This window comes from Phoenix dactylifera, chromosome 15, assembly GCF_051530095.1.
Source record: "Phoenix dactylifera cultivar Ajwa chromosome 15, Ajwa_hap1_PhDact_Kaust_v1.1, whole genome shotgun sequence".
NCBI classification, from domain to species: Eukaryota; Viridiplantae; Streptophyta; class Magnoliopsida; order Arecales; family Arecaceae; genus Phoenix; species Phoenix dactylifera.
This window is the reverse complement of record NC_143204.1, coordinates 21,321,665-21,346,853: the sequence shown is the minus strand read 5'-3', so window position 1 is coordinate 21,346,853 and position 25,189 is coordinate 21,321,665. Positions and strand designations below refer to the sequence as shown.

General features: G+C 37.7%; 2 protein-coding genes across 6 annotated transcripts; both read right to left on the bottom strand.

Annotated features, from left to right (window-relative positions):
- Nucleotides 1-384: 384 nt before the first annotated feature.
- LOC103720229 (F-box/kelch-repeat protein SKIP11-like) lies at nt 385-6,488 on the bottom strand. 5 transcript variants are annotated; one of them, XR_001880152.4, is made up of 4 exons: nt 6,268-6,470; nt 4,054-5,546; nt 2,489-2,554; nt 1,948-2,339 (listed from the first exon to the last, which is right to left on the bottom strand). XR_001880152.4 is itself a non-coding variant. In XM_008809836.5 (2 exons), the coding sequence occupies exon 2, from the start codon at nt 5,450-5,452 to the stop codon at nt 4,154-4,156; it is 1,299 nt and encodes a 432-aa protein (XP_008808058.1). In that variant the 5' UTR covers nt 5,453-5,546; nt 6,268-6,487; the 3' UTR covers nt 2,052-4,153. The 5 variants fall into 5 exon arrangements, 1 of the variants encoding a protein (XP_008808058.1); XR_606119.5 differs by lacking the exons at nt 1,948-2,339; nt 2,489-2,554 and adding an exon at nt 385-694; XR_606117.5 differs by lacking the exon at nt 2,489-2,554 and having other exon boundaries at nt 6,268-6,488.
- Nucleotides 6,489-20,675: 14,187 nt separating this feature from the next.
- LOC103717748 (tubulin alpha chain) lies at nt 20,676-22,639 on the bottom strand. The gene is made up of 3 exons (XM_008806242.4): nt 22,272-22,639; nt 21,950-22,184; nt 20,676-21,856 (listed from the first exon to the last, which is right to left on the bottom strand). The coding sequence occupies exons 1-3, from the start codon at nt 22,362-22,364 to the stop codon at nt 20,832-20,834; spliced, it is 1,353 nt and encodes a 450-aa protein (XP_008804464.1). The 5' UTR covers nt 22,365-22,639; the 3' UTR covers nt 20,676-20,831.
- Nucleotides 22,640-25,189: the final 2,550 nt, after the last annotated feature.

The window sequence follows — 25,189 nt, the reverse complement described above, 5'->3', positions numbered from 1 at the left end:
CGCAAAGGTAACATGGCTTTTTGTTGGATTGGATACTTAAATCAATTCAAGCCAAAATTTTCGATAAACACTCTCGATGTAGACCTAGAGTTACTCAAAGGGCAATCAACCATTTAAAGTGTTGAGTAACATGTCTGTCTCTCACCAAAAAAGTTATGAGTAACGTGCCAATATCAGCTAAAATGCATTCTAAGGCCTCATCTCATGCCCTAAATTTATGTCGCTCGTTGCTTGATATATGATCCTAAACCCATGCGATAAATCTCTAGGCCGAAGCTTATACTAATGTACATAAGTTAACTAATACTTCTCAGATCATTCGGAGAGAGGAGTAAAAATAAATAACATCCTTTATACAATTTAATCAGCGCAGAAAGCCAGAGGTAGCAGCATTGTCAGAATACTTTTTGATCACCATCCATTGTTGGAAAGGAAAGAAGCAATGACCAGAAAATGAAGCTATGAAAGGTAATGCATGGCTAGTCAAAGGCTTTGCAAAATGCTCTGGTCACTCAGCTAAACAGTGTTCTCTCTCTTCTCTTCTATGAAAAGGTCTCTCAATTTTTTTCTTCCATGAAACAATTACTCGACTTCAAATAAACCATGCCGAAAGTTGAGTGACCTTTAACAGAATGGTCAATCAAGGCTGAAAACTGTCAGGAAGGCAATCTTTTCCCTCCACTGCAATAATACCCTGCAATTACATACCATGGACTATGATACCAGAAGTAAGCCAGAAGGAAAACAAGGAAAACTAGGCCTTTGTGACCGAAGGGGACCAGCCTGAAATTTTTGATGGAGTTTCTTCCCCGGTTCCTAAAAGTCTGAATGAAAGGGAAAAAAATATAACACCACCACATCCATGCAAAGAACGAGGTCAAACCATTTAGAAGGCTTGCATAGAAACTAACTGTTGTGACACCACCTACAAGTCTTCAAGACACTGGGCAGTGTTTCCGAGAGAAATATCTTGAAAGATGCCACTGACCACATTAAAAGTTTCTACAGCAAAAATCTTTTTCACTATTACTAAGAAATAGTAAAAACTAGGTGCTTGAGCTTCATTGTAAAGCACAAAATCAAGTTCAACTACAGGTGATAAAGAAAAATTAAATCGAAGTTCAATTACAGGTAATAAAAAAAAAATCTTTTAATTCCAATAAGCAAACAGATGCGATTTTGATTACCATGGGCATTCAGATGCTCAAGATCCCCATGGGGATTCATGTCGAGAAATGAGAATCATAAGAAAAGTGGAACAGATTTAATGAAACATTGAACTAACTCAAGCAACGTATCAACCAAATATAAACCCAACCCCCTCCCCTCCATCATCCATATGTTTAAGATCCCAAGAAAACATAAATAGAAGCCATGTTTCCTCAGACAAGCAACGCAATAATTAAATGTCCAAGGTGAACAAGCTGAAAAACAACAACAAATCACTGCAGCAATATGTGAATGCAAATAACTTTCAGGTTGTTTCTGTTATCAGATTGCAGAACTTTACATTCAAAAAATAACAGTTTCTTTGGATCAGTAGAAAACATTTAACACATCTGCACCTTACAGTTCACGCTACATCAATTGCTATATATAGTCCTCAAGTCCACAGTCAGTTTCAAATTAGCCACATTTGACACATATCACCTAAGAAAGAATCCAAACAGATTGCATTTCTTCACATTGTAATATGACTTAATAAGGTTAACTGCTGAAGTAAGCAAATATTTGAAATGGGCAAATAAAATTTTAATGTAGAATTATTGATACATGTTCCCTTTTAGAAAAGAACAAGTTAAGCTGTCAATATGTCATACTCCTAATTCATAATGTGGCAATTTAAGCATTTTATTTTCAGAAGTTGCAAATAAAGAGACCAGAGAACAATCAAAATGACAACTTTCAAAGATGCCTAATAGCAGTTATAGCCATGAAGAGAAATGATTGAAGAAATTAATTTCTTCTATTTAAATCAAGCTCAAAACAAGTCAAAATCTCTAACACATCCCAGAATCTGACAGTTGTCTTCATGCCCAAGAAATGCTGACTGATACCGTAACAAGTTTTATTATTTTAATCTGCATACAGACAGTCAACTTTGAAAGTTCTTCTACACCAAATCATTTCGATAACATCCTCTACTGGCACACGTTCAATGGACAGCTTCCATCAAGATATTCTTAGATCTACACCTCTTCCATGTCCTTTTGACCATTGTTGAACAGGACATTAACAACAAAAACATTTCTCGGGCACCACTTCTCTATTGGTTCAACTTCAAAGCTTATTCCACTTTTTGAAAAAAAAAGATCTCATGAAAGGCTCCTCTGTACTTGCTATAAAGGGAAATAATGAGAAAGCATATTAGTCTAATCATGAGATGTAAAAATCAATCTGACCTATATCCTACATTAAATATCACAGGAAATAACCTCCTAGCTTATTTTGCTATAATAGAATACAGTAGTAAGAAGATCACAACCACCTCTATCAGATAAGAGAATGAAACTTTATTCAAGGAGTCCATGATATATTTCCTTCTCCAGATGAGCTGACAGGACCAAAAAAAAATCAAACACCGGCATTCACGCCTCATACAACAGATATTTGTCAAGTTTAATATAATCATATTTAGTTTTTTTTTTGTGCACGTTGTGAAATTACTCGTATATATCTTTGCAAACTGTATAATTTTGCATGAAGCCTTAGACATTGAGCAACGACGGTGTACCAAACCCAGTCATAAGTAGGAGTACTATGTAACCCTCTGCGTATCTTACCATTCTGAGTGGAGTTCCCTTCGGAGGGTTCTTTTGTAGAGCATTGATTGTTTGTAATACCAAGGACTCCTTTAACAGAAGATTGGAAATCTAAACTAGAAGGAAAACCGTTCGATTAAATACTGAAATTGAAATGTTCCACTTAAGAATGCTGACTTTATATGAAAATTTTGCAACGTTGTTTTTTGATCCAGAAATTGCATATTCACATATGCATCAAGTCCACCGAGAGTAAACCGTAAACTTTCTCTTACCCTCTCAATGTGCATATTGCACAACACATTCTATCAAAATCTCAACTTTATGTAAATTACAAATTGTTATAACGTCTGAGCTGGACAAACAACAAAGTAGAAAAGATAAGTTCAGATGAGTCTAGACATTCAGACCACAAACCCTGAGAAATTTGGATTGTGATAGGAACATAAATCACTTCACCTCAACTAATCAACCATGACTAGCCAAAGAAGCATTAATGATATGGTGGAGGTGGGGCCCAGTAGGGTGTGGAATTTAACTATATAGCAGGACAATTTTTAACTACTTATCTTCCTTAATGAGACTGAATGACTCAGTGGAAAGAATGGTTCCAGCTTACATGTCACTATGTCTTCTTCAATTAACAGATTGTGACCCTATTCCTACCAGGCATGTAGCTAAAAAGGCCATTCCCAATGCATATTCAGAAAGACAATTAGCAAAACTACCATGTGAAAGCGGAGAAAAGAAACAAAATCATCCGAATCTATTTATAGACAGATTAAATACCAGTAAGTATATAATATTCAACAATATTGCCAAAAAGGGAAATGCACCAGCTGATGTAACTAATATAAGCAACTGAACAAGCAAATATTACAAAACAATCATAGGAATTATTTAACTAATGTTGATTAATAAAAATTTCAATGCAAGTATGCGTACTGGCAAGGACACAACGAAACCTGACACCAATTTTATTTTCCTCAAGCAGAGGATGCCATAATGAACTTACATGAAGGCACAATGAAGCTAAAAAAAATTTGAACAAGAAAGGCAGTTCGGGAATACTTGGCTACAAGATATTATTAATGTTTCAATGTATTGCATGATCCCAAACCACTGAGAACTCCGATGCTTAAAAGAAAATTGGCAGAAGTTTTGAATTCTTCTAGTGCAAATTAAATGAGGGGGAAAACTTGAAGAAAAAACAAATTTCAGGAGTTAAACAGAAGAGATTGTTCTATTGAATCTTGAGTAAAATCTGAAATTTCAAAAAGGTGGAGATTACCCATTAGGCAGAATCAGTATTTTATGCCCTCCAACAAACCAATTTTGCACATCCTTCCATCAGGAAAGGAGATATGTGATCCATGTGGCATCATCATAAATCAGCAGCCCATCACAGCACAATTATACACAAAGCTTCCTAAGTGCTTGCTTGCAATGAGGTTCCACTCTGGCGGGCCCTCTTTTGGTATCCATGAATTTAGCTCAATAGTCCCTCCTCCCATTGCCCTCGCTCCACCAATAACTATGAGTCGTTCACCGCATGCCCGAAATGCAAGCCCCCATCCATTCATTGAATCCGGCCTCTCAGGCAATCTACCAAGAGTGATCCATGAGTTATTCTCCTTATCATATTTCCTCACCTCCTTTTCTGCATAATCTGCAGCATACAATTCATTGTTAACTACCGCAACAAGTGGAGGTGCACCTGCCACACCATTGAGCCCTGAGGACATGTTTGGGATGACCCTCCAGATGCCTTTCTCCAAATCATACTCTTCTCCACATGTCAGCAACTCTGTGTTGCTCGCCATGCCACCTATCACATAGAATTTCTTATCCATGAAGATGCCTGAACACATCTTCCTTGGCTTATTCATGCTCGGAAGAGTTTCCCATTTTTGGGTTTCAGAATTATAGAGCTCTGCAGAGTTCAATATGGTACCTTGAGCATCAGTGCCACCGGCTACAATAGCCTTCTCTCCAAGGCCAGCAGATCCAAATAAACACCTAGGGGAGTTCATCTCTAGACCAGGAGACCATGAATTTGTTAGAATGCTGTATCTCAGTACTACATGAGAAGTGATCTCCTTGCCGAAAACAAGGAGCTCGGTGCCCACTGCGAGTGACTCCTTATCTGCATACATGAAGCAATCGTTGTGGGGCATCCTTGGGAGGGTGATCCAGCGCTCACGGTAGGGGTCATATGCAACCCACTCAAGGACACTGCAGGAGAAGTACACCCAGTGCTCGGTGATCCCATACTGCCGCCGCAGCTTGTAAAGCTCGCCGCTCCGGATCAGGGAACGGAAGCTTCGGTTGAGAGATGCAAGGGCACCATAATCAGATCGAGAACAATGCAGAAGACAGTTTATAGAGTTGTCTCGGCCAACCGCACTGATAAGAGAATTTGAATCAGAGTTCTCCCCACCACCATGGCCCTGACAATCAGATTCATTAGGAGGGGATGCCGGTTCCTCAACAAGGGAAGGACCTTGGGGATTTGGTGACTTTGTCCTTTTACTCTTCATAGCTTCGCCTTGCTCCCCTGGTACCACACCTGGGGGGCGTTTGCTGTTCGTGATCTCAAGGAGCTGGTAGGTCATATACAGCCACTTGGATTCTTGCTCACAGAAGCTAGGCAATGCCCTCGAGATCAAACAGGACTGGCCCACCAACATGTCTCCAGAGCCACAACAAGAGGGAAGCTTGAGATCACGAATCCAATCACCCTTCCGAAGGAGTCGCTGAAATCAATCTTTCCAGCTCCCAAAGCTACAAATCCACAATATGGACGGGCAAAAGGAAAAGAATTATCAGTGGTAGCACCCAAATCAAATCTCTTATTCAACCATACTAAAATGAACCAAAACCAGATTGACAAAAGGGGCCAAAAAGAAATCTTCCACTAAGAACAACTCTACAAGTAATTGCTTGCAGACCAAATTCACGGATTTGGAACAGGAAAAACCAGTAAAAATTGAAATCTTCCAATGCCTTCTGAAGAAATCACCAATCAGAACAGCTAAATCACGGTTCCACTCAAACAAAAGCACAAACTTCCATTAAATTTGATCTAAGGAGGGATTTGCAGCTGAAAAGAAAAAGAACGCAAAGAAAAGAAAAAACCAAAAAACCAAAACAACAACGCCACCACCCGAAAAAAACAAACTTGGAGGAAATAAAAACCTAGAACGACGAGTTCCCAGCACCAGACCTCCCAATTTCCACCCAAAAATTACAAACAACAACACCTCATTCCTCCACGAGCGATCGAAGCTTTTTCAAAGATCTGCCACTAAGAAACCCATACCACTAGACAAAAATCAGAAACCCCTCCCCGCCCACCCGCACCGCCACCAGCGGCCCAAAACCAAAAAAAAAAAAATACTTTTTTTTTTCTTCTTGCCCCTTCCCGAGCAGGAATGGATTGAGATCTCGACCTCGGGAGCAAAAATATGGGAGGAAAAACGAGAAAAAAAATCTAAAAACTTACAGCAAGATTGGGAGGAAAGCTACTCGATTGCGAATCAATTTTCCCGATTACTTTGCCAAATCATTTCATCAAAATCCTCCGTTTTCTCTCATTCTCTCTTCTACTTCGTCCTTCGAATTCTTCTCTGCGGACTTCGCCCAAAATCTGGAGAGCTTCGCATGGGTCTGTGGGGACTGCGACTCGGCCCTTTGTCCCACCACCCCCACCTCCCTCCCTCCCCCTTTATTTATTTTTCCCCACATTTTAAAAAATAATTTCTTTTTCTAATTTTTAAAATTAATTTATATAATATATATACATTGCATTAAAACGAGAATTTTATACATTCCAAATAAATACGGTATACTCAATAAAATTAGAAAACAAACTACTTAGTATCCTAGACAACTTAATTTTTCTCTCCGATCTATAAAATGCTTTCAATGAAAAAAATCACATAAGCAGTCATTCAATTCGTAATTTTATTAATCTCTCTAAATATATATTTAATTTAAAAAATAATTATATTTTTTATCGACATCCAAATATTCCGATGCAGAATGATCTTTTACCTTAAGTAGGCAGGGGTGACGTCTAGGTATTTTCTGAATGCTAGACTTTTTTTAAAAAAAAACTCTTTCTTAAGCATTTTTGCCGCCTGTGTGATCAGAAGTGCACTTTCATGATTTCAAAGTATATGATTCACACTATTGAAAGTCACTTCCGACGAGAAGTGACAATTTAAAAAATACATCCGAATCGTAAAAGATCTATCTGTCTAGATCTATTCATCCGAATTGTAAAAAATCTATCTGTCTAGATCTATTCATCCGAATCAGGTATGGTTTTAAATTTCCGATCCATTCAACTCGTCCTGACATGTTTACCCCATTTCAAATTTAACCTATTTAAAAAATCTACTTAACCCATTTAAGATTCACTTAATATATTTAATTTGTTTACCATGATTTAATTTATTTATTAAATGAGTTATTGGTTTAATATGGATTTCGTGTTCATATTTTGATTTTTTGATCAATTTAATAAATAGATTAAATTTTGAGCTGATGGATATAGGCATTGCAATTATGAGACGAGGCAACAAAGCAACCGAGGCAACCTAGCTGAACCAGTTATAAAACCAAAGCATTATGTTACTAAAATTGATCATCATTCTATTTACCGGGTCCTGTCACAAATCATTAAAAATCAATTTTTTTTTAAATTTTTTTTTTGCATGAATACCCTTCTAAATATCAAATTTTACATGAATATTCTTTTAAAATTGATATTTGTATGTATACCCTCGTAAAACACTTATTTTGTTATTCTATTTTTTTATCCTTATTCTTGCATATGTAACTATGGCATCTAACGCCATTAAAAAATTAATGGTTTCATATTAAAATGACTAAAATATTCTTAATAAATAGATATGCAAATAAAAAAAATTATAAGACGGTCGCGATAGAGGAACCATATTTAATTCAAAAAAATATGGTTTTTATTAACGGTGTTAGAAGAACCATTGTATTAGGAGAATTTGCGCAAAAATAGTATTTTATGAGAGTACAGAAATAAATATAAATTTTTAGAAGGGTACTTATGCAAAAAAAAAAAATTCTTTTATAAAAAGTCAAAAAAATAATTTCAAAATTTTATTTTATTTTTAATTCAAAAAAATATGGTTTTTATTAACGGTGTTAGAAGAACCATTGTATTAGGAGAATTTGCGCAAAAATAGTATTTTATGAGGGTACAGAAATAAATATAAATTTTTAGAAGGGTACTTATGCCAAAAAAAAAAAAAAAATCTTTTATAAAAAGTCAAAAAAATAATATGAGAAAGTGAAACTGGGTCGCTAGAACATGTACTCGTGTACCTTCCACCATGATTCCACCATGATTCAAAGCTAACGAGCCCAACCCATTTTGCATGGATACAAATACAATAGATAGTCAAGTTGAACACAAGATGAACAACCTTTAGAAGCCATAGCTCCATGAAATGCCAATAGGATTCAGGGGCAAGCAGTGGTCTGAGTTTCTTATCCAGAGAATGGGGTGCAGTTTTTTTTTTGGTTAATTTATAGAGGGAGAGAGAGAGAGGGAGAGAGAGAGAGAGAGAGAGAGAGCATGGAATGCATTGTTTCTGGACTAATTGGAAAAGATCAGTAGTTTGATTCATTTCTCCAATTAAAGTGTTACAATCAATTGTCACTAAACGGTGTCCCCGGAGGGGATAATCTTATGGTGACGTAGAATGGTCGGTCTTATCTCGAAGTATATGATGCTTTAGTGGTTGATTTGTTCGTGATTCCCTTCAATTCAATTGGTTCTCAAGTCATGCCGTAGTTTCAGTTGCTTAACGTGGAGGCGTCACTAATAAATCCAATTGCGACCAAAGCTCGTTGTAATCTTTGATTGATTACTTCATTTTATAGTCTAAGTTTTCTTTTCATGGCCAACCTTTTCCATCCGACATGGGAGCCGGCATTAGTGCTGCTTAGCATGATTTGGCTTTAATAATATGATATTTGGCAATATTTGGCATCATTGTGATTGTTTATAGCAAGTTCGGATGTATCTTAGGGACTTATTATTATAAAATTAAAAGTATCATTAGGTAATGCCAATTTTGAAAAATTCTAAAGTCAGTTTCTTTTTCTTTTTTTTTGATGATGATGATGATGACAAGATTGATAAATCAAAAGGAAATAATCAACTTGATGGTGTTATAAGAAAACAAAACCTGCAGCTGCTTGACACCAGTTTCTTTCTCAGCATCTTTCTTAAGATGATATTTTCCATTCATTAGCTACATGGACTCTCAAAAGTCTGTCATAAGGCTCCAAAACGTAACAAAACATACACAAGATCCTGAAGACCTTTAGCTTCTTGCTCAATGATGGGATGTTCATGTGGCATTAAACTTGATTCATGTGGCATTATAGACGATAAGTTTGCGATTCAATAAAACTATGTTACGTTCACAAGGTTTATTGTTTACTATTGCATGATACATGTGATTTGGTCCAAAGTTACAATTTAGGTGGTTACTATTTAATAATTAATGAAAATTAATTTGTTGATAAACAAAATATGATCGGTTTTTTGTTTTTTTATTAAGTTTGTAACTAGAAAATTGGAGTTACTATAACAATAGACGATGGTTTTGATGGCAAAATGAATACCAACTTCCATTTAAAAAATAATTTAAAATTAAATATTTTAAATATTTTTTAAGATAACTTTATTCAACTCCTTTGACTCAAATTTTAAAAAATATAAAAATTGATGCAAGTAGGGTTCATGCCCTCTTTTCTTTTATTGATCAATTGATGAATCAAAACTGAGGTATATAATCTCTATTTGTAATAATAAGGTCCATCTTTGTACAATTTAATTCAGTTTCCTCTCCTAATTCGATGAGGTTAACTTTCAAAAATAGACATAATTAGTAAAAATAAATATAAAAAGACTATAAGAGGTATATTTTGACTTCTATATCGACTTTATTTTCTATTGCTCTACCTAATTCTTTCTGCATTAGGAGATACATCCTATCACCTTTTTTTTAAAAAAAAAAGATTTAACCAGCCATTTTGGAGCTCAAACGATGGAATTTTAGTCCGTTTGTACGCCTTTAGGTGTAAATCTCGAAAAGTTACCTGATTTGAAAAGAAAAAAGATTATCTCAATCGAATATCGTATGACCAAGTTTTGGTCTCCAAAAATTTGGAGCAATTTGGCTTTCTAATATGATGGATCTAGCTCCCAGATCCCGTCTTACCCTAATCCTAATAGCCAAAGTGGTTCACATCAAATCTAGTGATCAACCTACATTATTTTTAAAATTTGTCAAATAATATGCTTGGTGTCTTTTTGTTACTCTTCCCCGTGTGTATAATTTTTAAACTAGTTTCTATTCTAATGAACAAAAATGAACATAATGACCTCTATTTTATTTAGCAACTTGGTAGCGAAAAAATATAGAATACTGAACTTCTTGTTTTGATTGTGCATACTAAGTGGTGGTTGGCTTGGTTTATGCTCCACTCTGTGCAAAAGCTTTTGAGACCTTCTAAGCCTCAAAGTAACACAATTTATTAGCAGCATTGTGATCCATTGCAATACATCTGTAATTTTTGTAAAGCTCTTATTGAGTTAGTGCAAAAACGTGCAATAAATATCCTACATCTTGACAACATATCTTAGAAACCTAGGTTTTAGATTCAGTTATCAAAATTGCTGAACATGATTTAACTCTTCATTCATGTAATGGAAAAGCCCTTTAAAGAGGAAAAGTATATGGTCCAGAACATGGTATCTGATGAGCAAATGTCCCTCCTTTATCGTAATTCTCAATCCTCTAATTTTTAAGGCGAACTACATGTTATTTGTGGACAATTTCCATTAATTGCATTTATAGAAGGATATATTTTAAATTAAATATATTATTTAATTATTAGATTTGCAAGAAACAAGTATTTTTCATGGAAGATCTCTGCAACTAATGCAAATTCCTTAGCTTGAATGACCAACCATAGAATTTGCCATGCATCTCAAACTCTCCTCTCACCTTGCACTCCCATCTTTTTGATAGCTGCATGTCCCATGCTTTTAGAGAGGAGAGACCCATGGAAGTACAATGCCGAGAAGTACAAATGTTGATCTTCTTACTTTCCTCCCCAAGAAGTACATCAAGTCAAAAGGTGAGCCAGCCATAACTGTGGGAGATACAGAAAACTTTATTCACTTCCTTCTAAGCAGCATAAAATCAAAGGTTTGGCATTTTTTTTTAACATAGTCTCCTTCTTTTTTTTTTTTTGTTGAAATATTTTTTTGCTTTGCTGTCTTTTAGTACTAATTTGTTCATGAGAAAAGAAATTCACTGAAATATATTTTCTAAAAAACTGATGCCTGAATATACGATGTTCGAGATAATAAGTTTTGTATATTTAATTATTGATCATAAACAAATATAAAATTACAAAGTAATTTATATTTGATTGAGTATCTAAAATTATATAAAATATCTATTATGTTCGAAAAAATCTTATTTCATTCTATCTAAAAATTTAAAAATATTTTTGAAAAAAATTATTGAAATTTATTTTTTTAAAAATCTAATTAAATTGTTATTTTTCTATTCATTATAGTTTTTCCTCCTCCTCTTTCTGAGAACTAAACTAGTGCTTAAGTGCAATGGGCTCCAAAGTAGAAGAGGAGGAAGACGGCTATTCTGACTCATGAGATTGTTGCCATGTATCAGCTCATGCTCTTTTCTCTAATATGAAATGATAAAAAATTAGTTGGTCAATTTAAAACTTGTGTCTGAATTAATGACTTAAATCCAATGCGTAATTAACTAAAGTGGTTATTAGACTTGAACCACCTTCATTAATTAATTGTTAATCAACCACAAATTAGGGAAATGGATTCAATTGCCTAAAATTTTAGCATTCAGTACCGAAACGATTTTCCCACGTAACGACCATTACCACCCCACGACCTAGTTCTACAAGCAGTTTAAAAGAGAGCGAGAATTTCATATGCGTTTGGTGTGAGGAGCCGGTCTATAAAATAATTAAAAAAAAGCGAGAATATCACCTGATATTATCAATTTTCTTGAAAAAATCGTGCGTAGAAATGGGTTCGCACAAGCGATCCTTTTTGATCAGGCTCTCTCGCATATGCATAAGCTCTGTGAGTATCTTTTTGGTAGAGAAGGTGGTCATCCGGGAAAAGAAGCAAACATTGGTTAAACAAAATTGTTGAGTTACAATTATTTTTAGCAGCGGGTTAAGTTGGAACTAAGGTGTTTCTATTTATTACAGAATCGATATTTTCCATATAATCTCATGGTTAAATTGATTTATTTGGTATTGCTGGATCAGAAATAAACAACAAATATAGTGAGAAAATATCAGGGCAAAACAAGATCCAAATCCTATGTGAAGAAAAGTTGCATCCATTATGTCCATCTAAAGTTTGCAATAAGTTGGTATCTTTTGATGGTAGGGGCACTGCTCTTCTTATTTTGCTCTTGTAACATGTAATTCATGATCAGTGGGTGTATTTTCTTGATAGGGGCATCATTCTTCTCATTTTGCACCCAAGTCATGGCTAGCACTAATACCAATTTGCTAGGTTATAGCCATGCTAGCAAAAAGTTTCCGATTAATGCTTAATTATTTTAGGGTACAAGCTATGTTGCCAGTTACTAGCATTAGATGCAACCAAATGGATATGATTTGATGTGCATACTATACGACTAGTTAAAGTAATGTGCATCCAAATTTTGGTTGTGTTACCATTGGAAATTGATTTGACCAGAGTGGCGACTTGGCTAGGTCGCTGGAGTGCTCGGTGGTTGATCACTCAGAATGTTGAAGTCGGTAGAAAGTCATGATGTGCCTCTAAGGTGGCGAGGTGGTAGTTGATATGCTTGGGTACCGACTGCTCCTACACCAATCGTCTCCAATATGGTGCTTGGAAAAGAAGATTGTGCTTGAACCTTCACTCCAATGCAGTATTTGACCTGAAACAGCAAAGGTGAAAAAGTTCTTTTGCTAGAGAGTGTCTGATAGGAAATTCTCTGATGTCTAAATCAGACAAGCTCTTAGAGAGAACAATCTAGATATTGTGAGAGCGGCAGAGCGATGGCATAAAGGCGTGTAAGGACTCCAAAGCACTTACTTGGAGGGTCTCGGAGATTGGTTTGTAAAGGCAAGGGTCGGTGTCCATTGTCAAGGGTTTCAGGTATACAAATTGGCCATCTTTGGTAACCAATCACACATCTCGAAGGTCATATGCAGTCGTTTTGTTTGCGTATCACATTCCGTGCATCTTGCCCATGCGGTTAAGAAAATAATTCGCGATGGTGGTCAAAATGTTGCCAGTTGAGAAAAGATTTTAAAATTCAAAGGATTCTCCATGTGCCTCTGGACTGGCCACATGGCAGGCTTTGACTAGTTTGCTTGAGGAATTTATCGCGAGTTCTGATTGGTCAATCTGCCATATCGATTGTGATTGGTTTCGAGGCACACCACTTGTTCCTCACTTTCAAGGCCGAGCTAACTTGTTGGCTCGGGCGATGAAAGTAAACTTGCTAATGAGACCGAGCAATCGAGGTGAACCGTAATGCCAAATCAAGCTGTGCAAGCAGACTTGCCCCCTGTTTGGTTCCGCTACAGGTTGGAAATTATTGAAGAGGGCATTTCATCCATCAATTTTACACATCCAGGTAGCAAATCATAGCTTTTAATCTTATCATGGTTCCATTTTGCTTCCTAGGGATGCATGTTGAATCGAGTTGACCTTAGATCTGAGTTACTTAATTCTACTGCTTGTGGCATGACTTGGTTGCAGCCGCTAATTTTCATTAAAATTTCATTGACCTATGATCTCAAGCAATTCAGTTCTATTTTTGTTCACAAAATCAATCTAATCATATCTTCCTTTCTTCGATTCAAGCTGCTTATAGCACAAGGGCCTCTCATACTCGAGCTACCAATTAACTAAACGATATTTAAACCATGGTCCCACAAATCCATTAAATATATCACCAAGACGATTTCTATGTACGTTAATCTTCACCCATCATACCAATTTGCCAACTCCCCATGCAACGGACTAACATGTAGTTGTGTGATTAGCTTTTTTTAATATTATCGCTATAAAATATAGTGACACGAGCAGCCAGCCGTGATGCATGGAGCTTAATGCCCTAACTTTGTTTAGTCTAATCGCACCATTACTCTTCTAATAATTTGTAAGAGGTTAAGCAAAATCCAATCACGTAGACCCCTTTGCACGAACGGGCTGAAAACACGTGTACGGCTGGCATCTAAAGGCGCGTGGGTGTGTGATCCATTATTGGGTGGTGAGAAAGGTTGAAGCGTAGGCATGAATTTGGGAAACGTTTTCCAAGGCTAAAAGTTCAAACTATATTTCTAAAATATATTTGATAAACAAATTTTAATTATATTTTTAGTATAATATATATTAATATATAAATATATAATATAGTATAATATTACTATAATATAATATAATATTATTATAATATAGTAATCTAATATTTATACTATAGTATAATAATATATAACAATAAAGAAGCTCTAAACTTTATAGTATAATGCTTCTTCCAAAAAGCTGTCCCAATTTTTTTTACCAAACATCCATATTCCATCTAAAAGTGCTTTTGAAGGGCCAAAAAGTGCTTTCTGGCCCTTCAAAAGCTATGTCAAACGAAGCCTTAGTTTTGGATGCAAAAGAAACCTATAAATATCTATAAAATTGTCAAATGAGTAAAGTTTGACCACTGTTATTAAGTAATCGAAGAGAATATTTATATTTACTTTATTAAATTTCACATTGTTTCATAAATGATTAAGGTAGATGCAAACATTTAGTGCATCAATCAAATTAAATTAAATTAAATTAAATTTTACTTTATAATAGTAGGTAAAAGCTTCGTGCACAAGGCTACCTTTTTTATTTTTTTGAAATGCGGCCTACAAGATGAGTCAAAATACATGCAGTGGAGAAAACTATGAGCATGATGACGATAAAAGCATAGCGTGGTGGACCTTTCTTTAAAGGAAGTAAGATCGAAGTTTTCTTGTTGATTATTTTTTAGACTTTGGTCGCAATTACTCGAAACAAACAGGAAAAGACATCATACTAAGGACATTCTTTGAAGATAATGCAGCACTAACATCAAGATTTAAAATTGTAAGAAGGTTTAGCACGCATAATATGCGGCTGAAGTAGAAAGCCTAAAGCTTCTTTTTTATATAAATATTTTATCGAAAAGGAAAAATGAGACCATTGAAAGGCAAGCACAACATCTCTATAGTTGTATCCTAGGACTAGATTCAAAGGATTAAATCCAAATAGTTGATTTCATGGTATATAAAGTTTAGATTTTGTTAGATACATTTATCTGGGCTTGGATTGATCTTGAATGAATTTTAATTTAAGTTTGAGAAGTGTGAAAAAATAATTATAATAATAATAAAACTTAAATCAACTTGTTAGTTTATAGCTCGCAAAGGTAATTCCAATAAATAGATTTATATTTTTCATAGTATATTATATGCATCAATGCAAAATTTTATCTACTAATCTACATATGCCCCACAAACCTTCTCTTTCTCTCTTTGTGATCCATCAATTAGGTAAAACCGCAGCTCCAATGTACCCCCATGATATCGAAATGCACCACTAATGCTAGGGCATAAATGGAGAGAAATCGGTCAACGTTTATATGCCCCACAATCTTTCCCACTCAATCTTTCCGGCCAAGCCTCTTTCCGGTCGACAAGGATGGCGAAACAGACCGCTAAATGCTTCCCAACCAATGAAATCAAAACTTTAACCGGTGAGATCAAATTCTCAATTAAGTGACACCTAGGGTGGCAACAACACCCTCTAGAAGCAGTGATGATAAAAAGGAGGAACGAAAAGGAGATCAAAGAATCGTTCCACGCTAAAAGGCTGGCCTTAATTTCTTTCCCCCCCCTCCCCCCCCCCCCCCCCCCCCTCCTTTCTTTTTCATTCATGTTGGCAGAATTCAGTGGCTAAATCCGGAAGAGAGAGTTCTCATTAGTGGGCACATGACTCTGTCGCGCCCTTTCCCAAGGACCAAAGCTGCGAGGCTGAGATGCTTGTAGGGCCCTCACCCCAGGAGAGCTGTGCGACAAGGGACCGATTCCTATTTCCAAGTCCACTTCTACGATCGTGGAGGGCTACATCAAAGGGGAATCTTGGCTTGGAAAAGAGAGAAAAAGGGGTTAGTTTAGCTAACACTCTGCAGGACCCAGTACTAAAGCGACGGGCATGATTTAATAAAGTTGTGAGCTGGCTCAGCCCAACTCAGAATGCAAGAAATCCTTATTTTGAAAATTTAAAATTAATTATTAATATTAATTATCTGAGGATTTATGTAGGCGTATGTTTAGTCCTGTTGTGGGAATAAAGGGGTCTAGACTTAGTCCCACATCGACTAAATAGCAGAGATGTCTGTTCCTTAAATAGAGGAGGGCTACCCCTTTCTCACAATACCTTTGAGGAGAAGCAGTCGCTTCCGCTATTTAGACCGGTGGGGATGAGGTCGGAAGGCGGCAGATCCCCTTGTAGCATTAGACGCGCGGGCCGAAGGCTGATCTTCCTTGATCTCATCACTGGTGGGCCATGCAGGTCCCCTTGACCTTGGCACAGACCTCCCCGCTGGGGGGGGCTATGTTGTGGGAATAAAAAGGTTTGGACTTAGTCCCACATCGACTAAATAGCAGATAGGTTTGTTCCTTAAATGAAGGGGGCTACCTTTTTCTCTTCAGAGGTGCTTTTTGCGGGACAAAACCGTGCGTTGAGAAAGACTATAAAAACCTCCTTCAAAGCGGACAATATTTCTGAGGAGAAGCAGTCGCTTCCGCTATTTAAACCGGTGGGGGTGAGGTCGGAGGGCGGCAGATCCCCGTAGCGCTGGACGTGCGGGTCGGAGGCCAATCTCCCTTGACTTCACCAAGTCCCACATCAGTTATTCATTAAGTAAATCTTAAGTTCTTATATAGGATCAAGAAACCCAAATAATATCATCCAATTAATCATTTTGGATGAGATCTTGAGTTGTCACAAATTAGAACGATAAATATGATTTAGATGCACTACTCCTCTTGACGATTCCACATATCGAGGTCGGAATGGGATCGGGTGTAATGGATCTAAAAACATAGTTTCCACTTTGGAGCAAACCTAAACTTGATTAATAATAATAATAATAATATTAATATTAATCAAATATCTCATATTTCTTAGAACAATTGGGGGAAAAAAATGAAAGGGTTGTCTTGTGTTTACTATTATGCATCTTTATCTTTTCCCCACTTTTTCGTGAGCCATCTAATCCGCTGTTCAGTTTACCTTTTTATAAAAATGAATATGAAATTTTTTTACTAATAAGAGGAGCTACTTTCTTGATGAAATATTTAGCCATCTCAATGCGCTTACCAGGAACAAATTTTTCCCCTGCCAGATTATATAATCGATAGAACACAGCAAATCTAACTGATATTATGTAGTAAATTCTTGTGGTATGTTCCAAGTTTAAGACTTCAACTCCGAGCTGCCAGATTAAAATAACTTTGTTTTTAATCTGAAAAAAAAAGGGGGACTCTATAGCTTCAACAATTAAGCATCACTCGGCTAGAACTCCAAGTTGCCTCAATGTGAAAGCTAGGCGGCTAATCTAGGTCTTGGGTTCTCTTTTGCAAACCGTAGTGTTAAAACTTTATTAGGTGGCGAAGTACTGAAATCAGAAATGGATTCCTTACCTACCAATGCTGCGAGAGCATTAGCAACGCGTCGATCTCTTTGGTTGGGACGCGGAGTCGACGGGTCTCGGCGTCAAGGTTCCACACGCCATTGATGGACAAGTGGAGTAGGATGGGAATGGTAATATATTAGGAGGTGGGTGGCCATCAAAGCATTCAAGCCTCAGCTTTTTCCTGTTCATTTGTTATACTTCGGCCTTAATCTATTGAGCAAATCAAGCGTAGGCTCTCTGTTAGTTACCCAATTCTGTATTGTTTCTCGTTGTTTTGTGTGAGCACAAGAAAAGTGTATCATGGTTATCTGGAGCTTTGAGCCATGGAGATGGAAGTAGGCATACCACCTTGCATGGCTTGAGAGCATGTAAGGGCACAAATGGACTGTATTTGGGCTTAACTCTAAATTGGAGGTATCAACCAAGTTACCCATAAAGTCCATTGATAGTTAGTTGTACTAGAAATCTACAATTGGATTTGTTTTTGTTTTTTTTTTTTTTGTTGTTGTTATTAATAGTTGTAAACATATTAGCAACCGGACATGCGCAATATATGTTAGAGAGAAAAAAACAAAAAAAGAAAAATTAAAATATATTATTTGCAAACTATTAAATTTTTATTTATAAATGTTAAAAATATTGTATGAGGTAATTTGTAATAAGTAATATTTAATCCCTAGCAATAATTATCATATTTCTTTCACATTAGATTTTAAAAAATAATCCAGAATCTTTTCTAGTCTAATAGAATTAAGAAATATTCGAACAAACTAATATAATGAAGTCCATCAAAATACGAAGTTCAAAATATTTAAAGACATCCCTTTCTTAAAGTTAAAATATTTATGATCAATAATAAATAGAAACAATTTATATACACAATAAATAAAGCATAAGAAATGAGATTGAAGTTTTACTTACCAGAGTAATTGAAAAATATGCATGGTAGCAAAAGAAACAAAATCCAATTTGTGGGTATTTGGAAAGTAACAAAAGATAATTACTTGATTCACTCCTCAAAACAGCCAATATTTGCTTCTCTCTCTCTCTCTCCCCTTTCTCAAAAGAGTGGCTGTTCAAATTTCCGATCTAAATAAAATAATCATAAGAAATTATTTTCTATACTGCGTGCACCAGCTGGACGTGCATATTTTTGTGGATTTCATTCATTATGCGCTCGTCTTGGTAATTGGCTCACAATAACGTGTCTCAATGATTGATTGCGTGCATGGCCATGCTGTGCATGTCATGTAAGTAATATTTTTTCCAGTATTACATGATGCTTTAAATTAAGAGCAATCCATGGTCTGTTTCAAAGGTGGGTCCAAATTGGGCTGGGTCCATGTAAAACCTACATTCTCGTGACACAGTTGAGTCTAGAATCTAGGACCACCACAATTTTAAGGAGCAAGGATGAGTCTCCTTTCATTATGTTAATTATGCTTATAATGTTGCTGTACTTTCATTAAAGCTAACCACAGAGGGTAATCCTGTGGTAAAACCAATCCTGATTCCACCTGCCATGTCATCATGCAACATCATCATTCCTTGGAAGCTGGATACCATAGACCTCTCAAATTACCTGCTGCTCAAATTGTATAAGAAGTGCTCCTCATGTATTAGAGGTTGACAAGTGTCTGCTAAAGCCTTGCACTATGAGATAACATCCCTAAAGAGTTGAACCAAGAACACACTTCAAGCAGAGCAGTGGTGTTACCCACCAGGGAATACCCAATTCACACGGCAAGCCAAACATTCAAATCCTTTTTTTTTTAAAAAAAAAGATCTTTTTCAGCATCAACTTCTAACTTCTAAATCATTTCCGTGTGCTATGTTTACTGCCTCAATGCCTTCCTCTAATAATACTAGCCGACTAATATCATGAAGGGCTGCTGACTCACAAACCAATCATACAACATTTTTATGATGCAATTTGGCACTAAACAATGAGCGCAATCTTATGTCTTGTTTGACTCTTAAATGCAAATGGCTCCCTGCATGTTGAAGTCTTTCCCCGTCCATTCTTACTCCTACCAGACTCCTAAATGCAATTTCCCACATTCCACCACACTCAAACTAATCTTTCTCTAGAGAGCACAGAGCAGTCCCTTAAACACACATGAATGTATCAAAAACATCATGAAGCTTTGCAGTATATCAACGGCACTAATCTTCTTGAAGAAAACTGCCATCTCTAACTGCCCCCAAGAAGATCAAAAAGAGACTAAAAATTCCTTTTTCTAATTCCTCATTATGACACCCCAAACTTCCTCTCTCTCTCCCTTTTTTCAAGAAAAGTGAGGGCGAGGGAGTGAATTCAAAGTTAATTGGCACTAATTCAAAGTTAATTCCTCATTAGGTACCACAATCCTATAATTTTAACAACTGCACTAATTGGCATCCAATGGAAGTAGAAAATTGTTGTTATAATCTACAAGCAGCAGGGGAGGGAAGGTTTTCAGGGAAGCTAGAAATCTCAAATGCTGATTTCATACCGAACCATAAGGCTTTGTTCATTAATTTAGATGAGTTATTTGCGACATTCCCCCGATAATTACTTCACTAGAAGTTTTTTCAAGTCACTATTATCATCAAGTGAATTCAACGGTCATTTTCCCCTCATATTCTGCAGCAGATGACCTTATCAATTTCGGGCATAAAAAAATACAGATAAGTTTCAACTAACCAGCAAAAGTAAAAAAGGTCTGAACATTTTTGCCTGAGATTACCAATGTTCAATTCCCTAGCAGATTAAAGACCTTATATGTCCTAGCAAAAGAAAAAAAAAAAAAACTTATATGAAAAATTCAAAGAAATTGGGCTAGATTTCCTATTGGATCATATGTTACATAGCTCATTTATACAAGGCCCATATCAATCTAATTCCTCTCCAACCCAAATCTTATGGTAGAAAAAGAAAAAAACGTCCATATTTTTTTTTCCTGCAGTCCGACAGGCTTATTATAGAAGAGATTTAGGTCAAGACTAAGAAAAAAAAAGGAGTTAGATAGGCTGATGGATCCATTTTTTTTAGAAATTCCAACTCAATTCTACTGAATTTCAAAGCTAGCTGTAAAATTCTGAAAGTCGAATATAACAGAGCAAGCATATAAAATTGATATTAAAGGAAAGTAACTAAGATAGAGCTAATTAACGGATCATACATGGCCGGAGACCAATGAGTGCATTGGCTGAACAGAAAGTAAATAACCACATATCTCAGCCATCATCACATTGTACATCTTAAGCTCTAGTACTCATCTCCTTCATCTTCCTCACCTTCAGCTGATTCAGCCCCAACTTCTTCGTAATCCTTCTCGAGCGCAGCAAGATCTTCCCGAGCCTCGGAGAACTCTCCTTCCTCCATGCCCTCACCAACGTACCAGTGCACAAACGCCCTCTTGGCATACATGAGATCAAACTTGTGGTCGATCCTCGAGAACACTTCCGCCACGCTGGTAGAGTTCGAGATCATGCACACCGCCCGCTGAACCTTGGCGAGGTCGCCGCCGGGCACGACGGTCGGCGGCTGGTAGTTGATACCGCACTTGAACCCCGTCGGGCACCAGTCCACGAACTGGATGGTGCGCTTGGTCTTGATGGTGGCGACGGCGGCATTGACATCCTTGGGGACGACATCCCCCCGATACATGAGGCAGCAGGCCATGTACTTGCCGTGCCTCGGGTCGCACTTGGCCATCATGGAGGAAGGCTCGAATGCGCTGTTGGTGATCTCCGCCACCGACAATTGCTCGTGGTAGGCCTTCTCGGCCGAGATCACCGGAGCGTAGGAGGAGAGCATGAAGTGGATTCTCGGGTAGGGCACGAGGTTGGTCTGGAACTCGGTCACATCCACATTCAGAGCACCATCGAACCGGAGCGAGGCAGTCAGCGATGAAATCACCTGGGAGACGAGTCGGTTCAGATTGGTGTAGGTGGGGCGCTCGATGTCGAGGGATCGGCGGCAGATGTCGTAGATAGCCTCGTTATCGAGGAGCACGGCGACATCGGTGTGCTCGAGGAGGGAGTGGGTGGAGAGGACGCTGTTGTAAGGCTCGACGACGGAGGTTGAGACCTGAGGGGAAGGGTAGACGGTGAAGCCGAGCTTCGACTTCTTGCCGTAGTCCACCGAGAGCCTCTCCAGGAGCAGGGAACCGAGCCCGGAGCCAGTCCCGCCACCAACCGCGTGGAACACCAGGAACCCCTGGAGGCCGGTGCAGTTGTCGGCCAGCTTCCGGATCCGGTCCAGGCAAAGGTCCACAATCTCCTTCCCGACTGCGTCATTTCAACAAACGCATTAGAATTGGTGTTCAAAAGCTAAGATAGATAATCCAAAATCAGCATTTTCTTTTTTGGCTGTTGTTTTACTTGTGTAGTGGCCACGAGCGAAGTTGTTGGCGGCGTCCTCCTTGCCGCTGATGAGCTGCTCGGGGTGGAAGAGCTGGCGGTAGGCCCCGGTGCGGACCTCGTCGATCACGGTGGGCTCGAGGTCGAGAAACACGGCACGGGGAACGTGCTTGCCGGCACCGGTCTCACTGAAGAAGGTGTTGAAGGCATCGTCGCCTCCACCGACGGTCTTGTCGCTTGGCATCTGGCCATCAGGCTGCAAAGAAGAGGAAACCCAACGTCATCAAACATTTGGGAGAACAAGAAATGGAGCTTGTTATCAAGTATGAGAGAAGGGATTTACCTGGATGCCGTGTTCGAGGCAGTAGAGCTCCCAGCAGGCGTTGCCGACCTGGATGCCGGCCTGGCCGATGTGGATGGAAATGCACTCTCTCATGTTTCCTTTCGAGTTCAAAAAGGGGAGAGAGAAGAGGAAAGAAAGAGAGGGCTTTGGGCTAAGGCGTTTGCGAAGACGCCTTTAAGAAGAGGAAGGGATGCAGGGTTCAGGGAATGTGAGATGAGGGAAGAAGGGAAGGGGGTGGAGAGGATTTATAAGGAGGAGGAAAGGGTTGGGGAATGGGGATAGCCGTTAGAGGCGGAGAGCCACTGGCTTTTAGAAATTGCGACGTGATCCAGCTGGCAGTGACCGTTGCGGGTGAACGAGCGGCCCGGACGTTTGAAATTTAAAATTTTGAAATTTGAATTATCGGGAGTGCTTCGCAGGTTCCGCTGTGATTCGTTGGACTCGAAATGATGGGGTAGCCCGTTGCGAGACCGTTTTGGACCGTTATGTTTGGACACGACGCATGTTTCATGTCGTATTCGATCCTATTGGGTTCAGCCCGAGGGAAATAGGGACCGGCTTGGTGGACCAAGTAAAAGGAACAAACCACCCAGCAACAAGAACATTGTTACCCAAAAAAAAACAAGCAACGAGAACTCAAATTGCCCATCTTTATCTTTATACAAAGAATCAATCTGTTCTTAACAAGTTCTTGATCTAATTGGGAGAAAGAACCAATTTGTTCAACTCACTTAACTTGAATTTTTTAAGAAACAAAAAAAATTGATAAAACATGATCTAGAATCTAGCATTGATCGCTAAGTGTGTTGAACCTTTTAGATATTGTTGTTATATCGTACTGCTTGTAAGTTACCTGATTTCCAAAAAAAAAAAATCAACTAGGCAATATGCAGGCAAGCTAAGATCTTTGGAAGTTTGATGTGTGATATAAATTTTCAATCTGGCGAATCCCGTTTTTCGGTTCTATCTATTTCGTCTTGTAGCGATTGATTGGTTTATATCGAACTTGATGATCTTTATATATCAGATATTTTAGAGAAAAAAAATGTAAACATAACATGGGAGGAACTCATTTTCTTTACGAGCTTCGAAAGAGAAAATGTGACAAGCCAAATGCTATGAATGTGGGTTTTAACTACTGAAAAATGGTATTATAACTAGAGAAATAATAGCTGGTTTGCTCACCATGGACTGTTGTTTATGTTGACTAGGCTACTTTAACTCTTGAAGAATTGTGGAAGTTTTAGGTCTTAAAGTGCAATGCATCATGGTATATGTGGTCATGCATGCAGATAATCACAGCTGCTCATTTTTATAGTGATGCACCAAAATGAGCACTTGATGAATAGGATTCATAAGAACAAATAGTTCCTCCTTCCATCTAGTTTAAGTATTACTCATTACATTGATGCACTTTGCGCACATTTTACATGCAACTGACCTATGTTCAGCGCTATCTATAATTTTTGCGCTTGGTCCATGAGCATTTATCTAATATAAAAGTTAACAAGCAGAAACAAAATGATATCATGCCTAGCTACTATATTTGCCAACTCAGCTTTGTGTCCATTTCATCGTGATCACACTTGTATGGAACCCGAGTAAAATGGCCAAACCCCTCGTGAGTCTCACCAGTCCGCTCGTGCCATAGTGGACCAAAATGAAGTAGCGGAAATTGTAGCAGCGGGGCAGTTCATTTCTCCCGCAAAAATATTTAACTATGATTGCATCAATGATGTGTCGATCTTTCAACATAAACCTTGTGAAATACAGATGGAAATGGCTATAAGCTTCGAAGACTTTTGCGGGCTTCCTCTGTCATGCTCGAAGGAGACTCAGCTACTGTGATTGGATGGATTCAGAATGGTACCAGCAGCGATGGAGGGAGCCACCCACTACTTCGGGACATTCGGGCTATGTTGAGTTGTGGTGTAGCCCTCCAGGTTAAGTACGTTTTTAGAGAGGTGAATGAAGTTGCAGACTGTGTGGCTTTATATGTGGGTAGTCACTCAAGGAATACCTTGTGGATTGGGGAGAAGGAGCTGCCCAGAGCGCTCCAGAATTTTCTTTTCTTAGACTTTATTGGATGTATCCTACCCGTTTCAGAAAAAAAAAAAAGGCCTTGCTACCATACGCATGGCTCTATTACACCAAACCAAAAACAATATTTTCCATCTGCATATATTTCTAAGAAATGGGTATTACTCCTTCTCAAAAAAATGAAAGAAAAAAAAACCCGAAAAGAGTAAACATCAGCATTTATTGAAACAAATTGGTCTCAAAGGGAGGCTTCTTATTTAGATTTATTTTAGTTTCAGCAACATCATAATTCTTATGACAATTTTGCTAAGAAAGAGATATTTTCGAAATTTTCAATAATTAATAGAGTACAAGGGACGCGGAAGGGGATACCTAGGAACCCAAGATAGGGATGGTAATTTATGACCGGAATAGTTTTAAGCAGGTACAAGATTGAGATAAACAGATCTAGGCCGTTACTTGTTTAATAATTGAATAAGATCATGACCTGATTTGTTTAACACCCATTTAATACATTCGAGATCTATTTAACTTATTATTTAATTTATTGAAAATCTGTTTAATATAATTTTTGCTTGCTTCTTCCAAATAATCATGGAGAAGGACTCGGAAGGAGCGATGCGAACTTGAGATTTTGTCATTTTGATACATGAAATTTGGAGTGGAGGAATCCAATGTCATAGCTTCCTATATCAACTGCCATCTTAAGAACTTTCCTGAATTAGCCTTTAGATCAATGCTGGCTGGTGCTGTGTACATTGATACAACATCTCAATTGTATCGATTCACTCACTTATAAACACAACCAATATTAGGCACATCTCTCTCATGCATGCAGAAAGAGTGGGCATTCATGTGTCCAAGCCTAGTGAAAACAT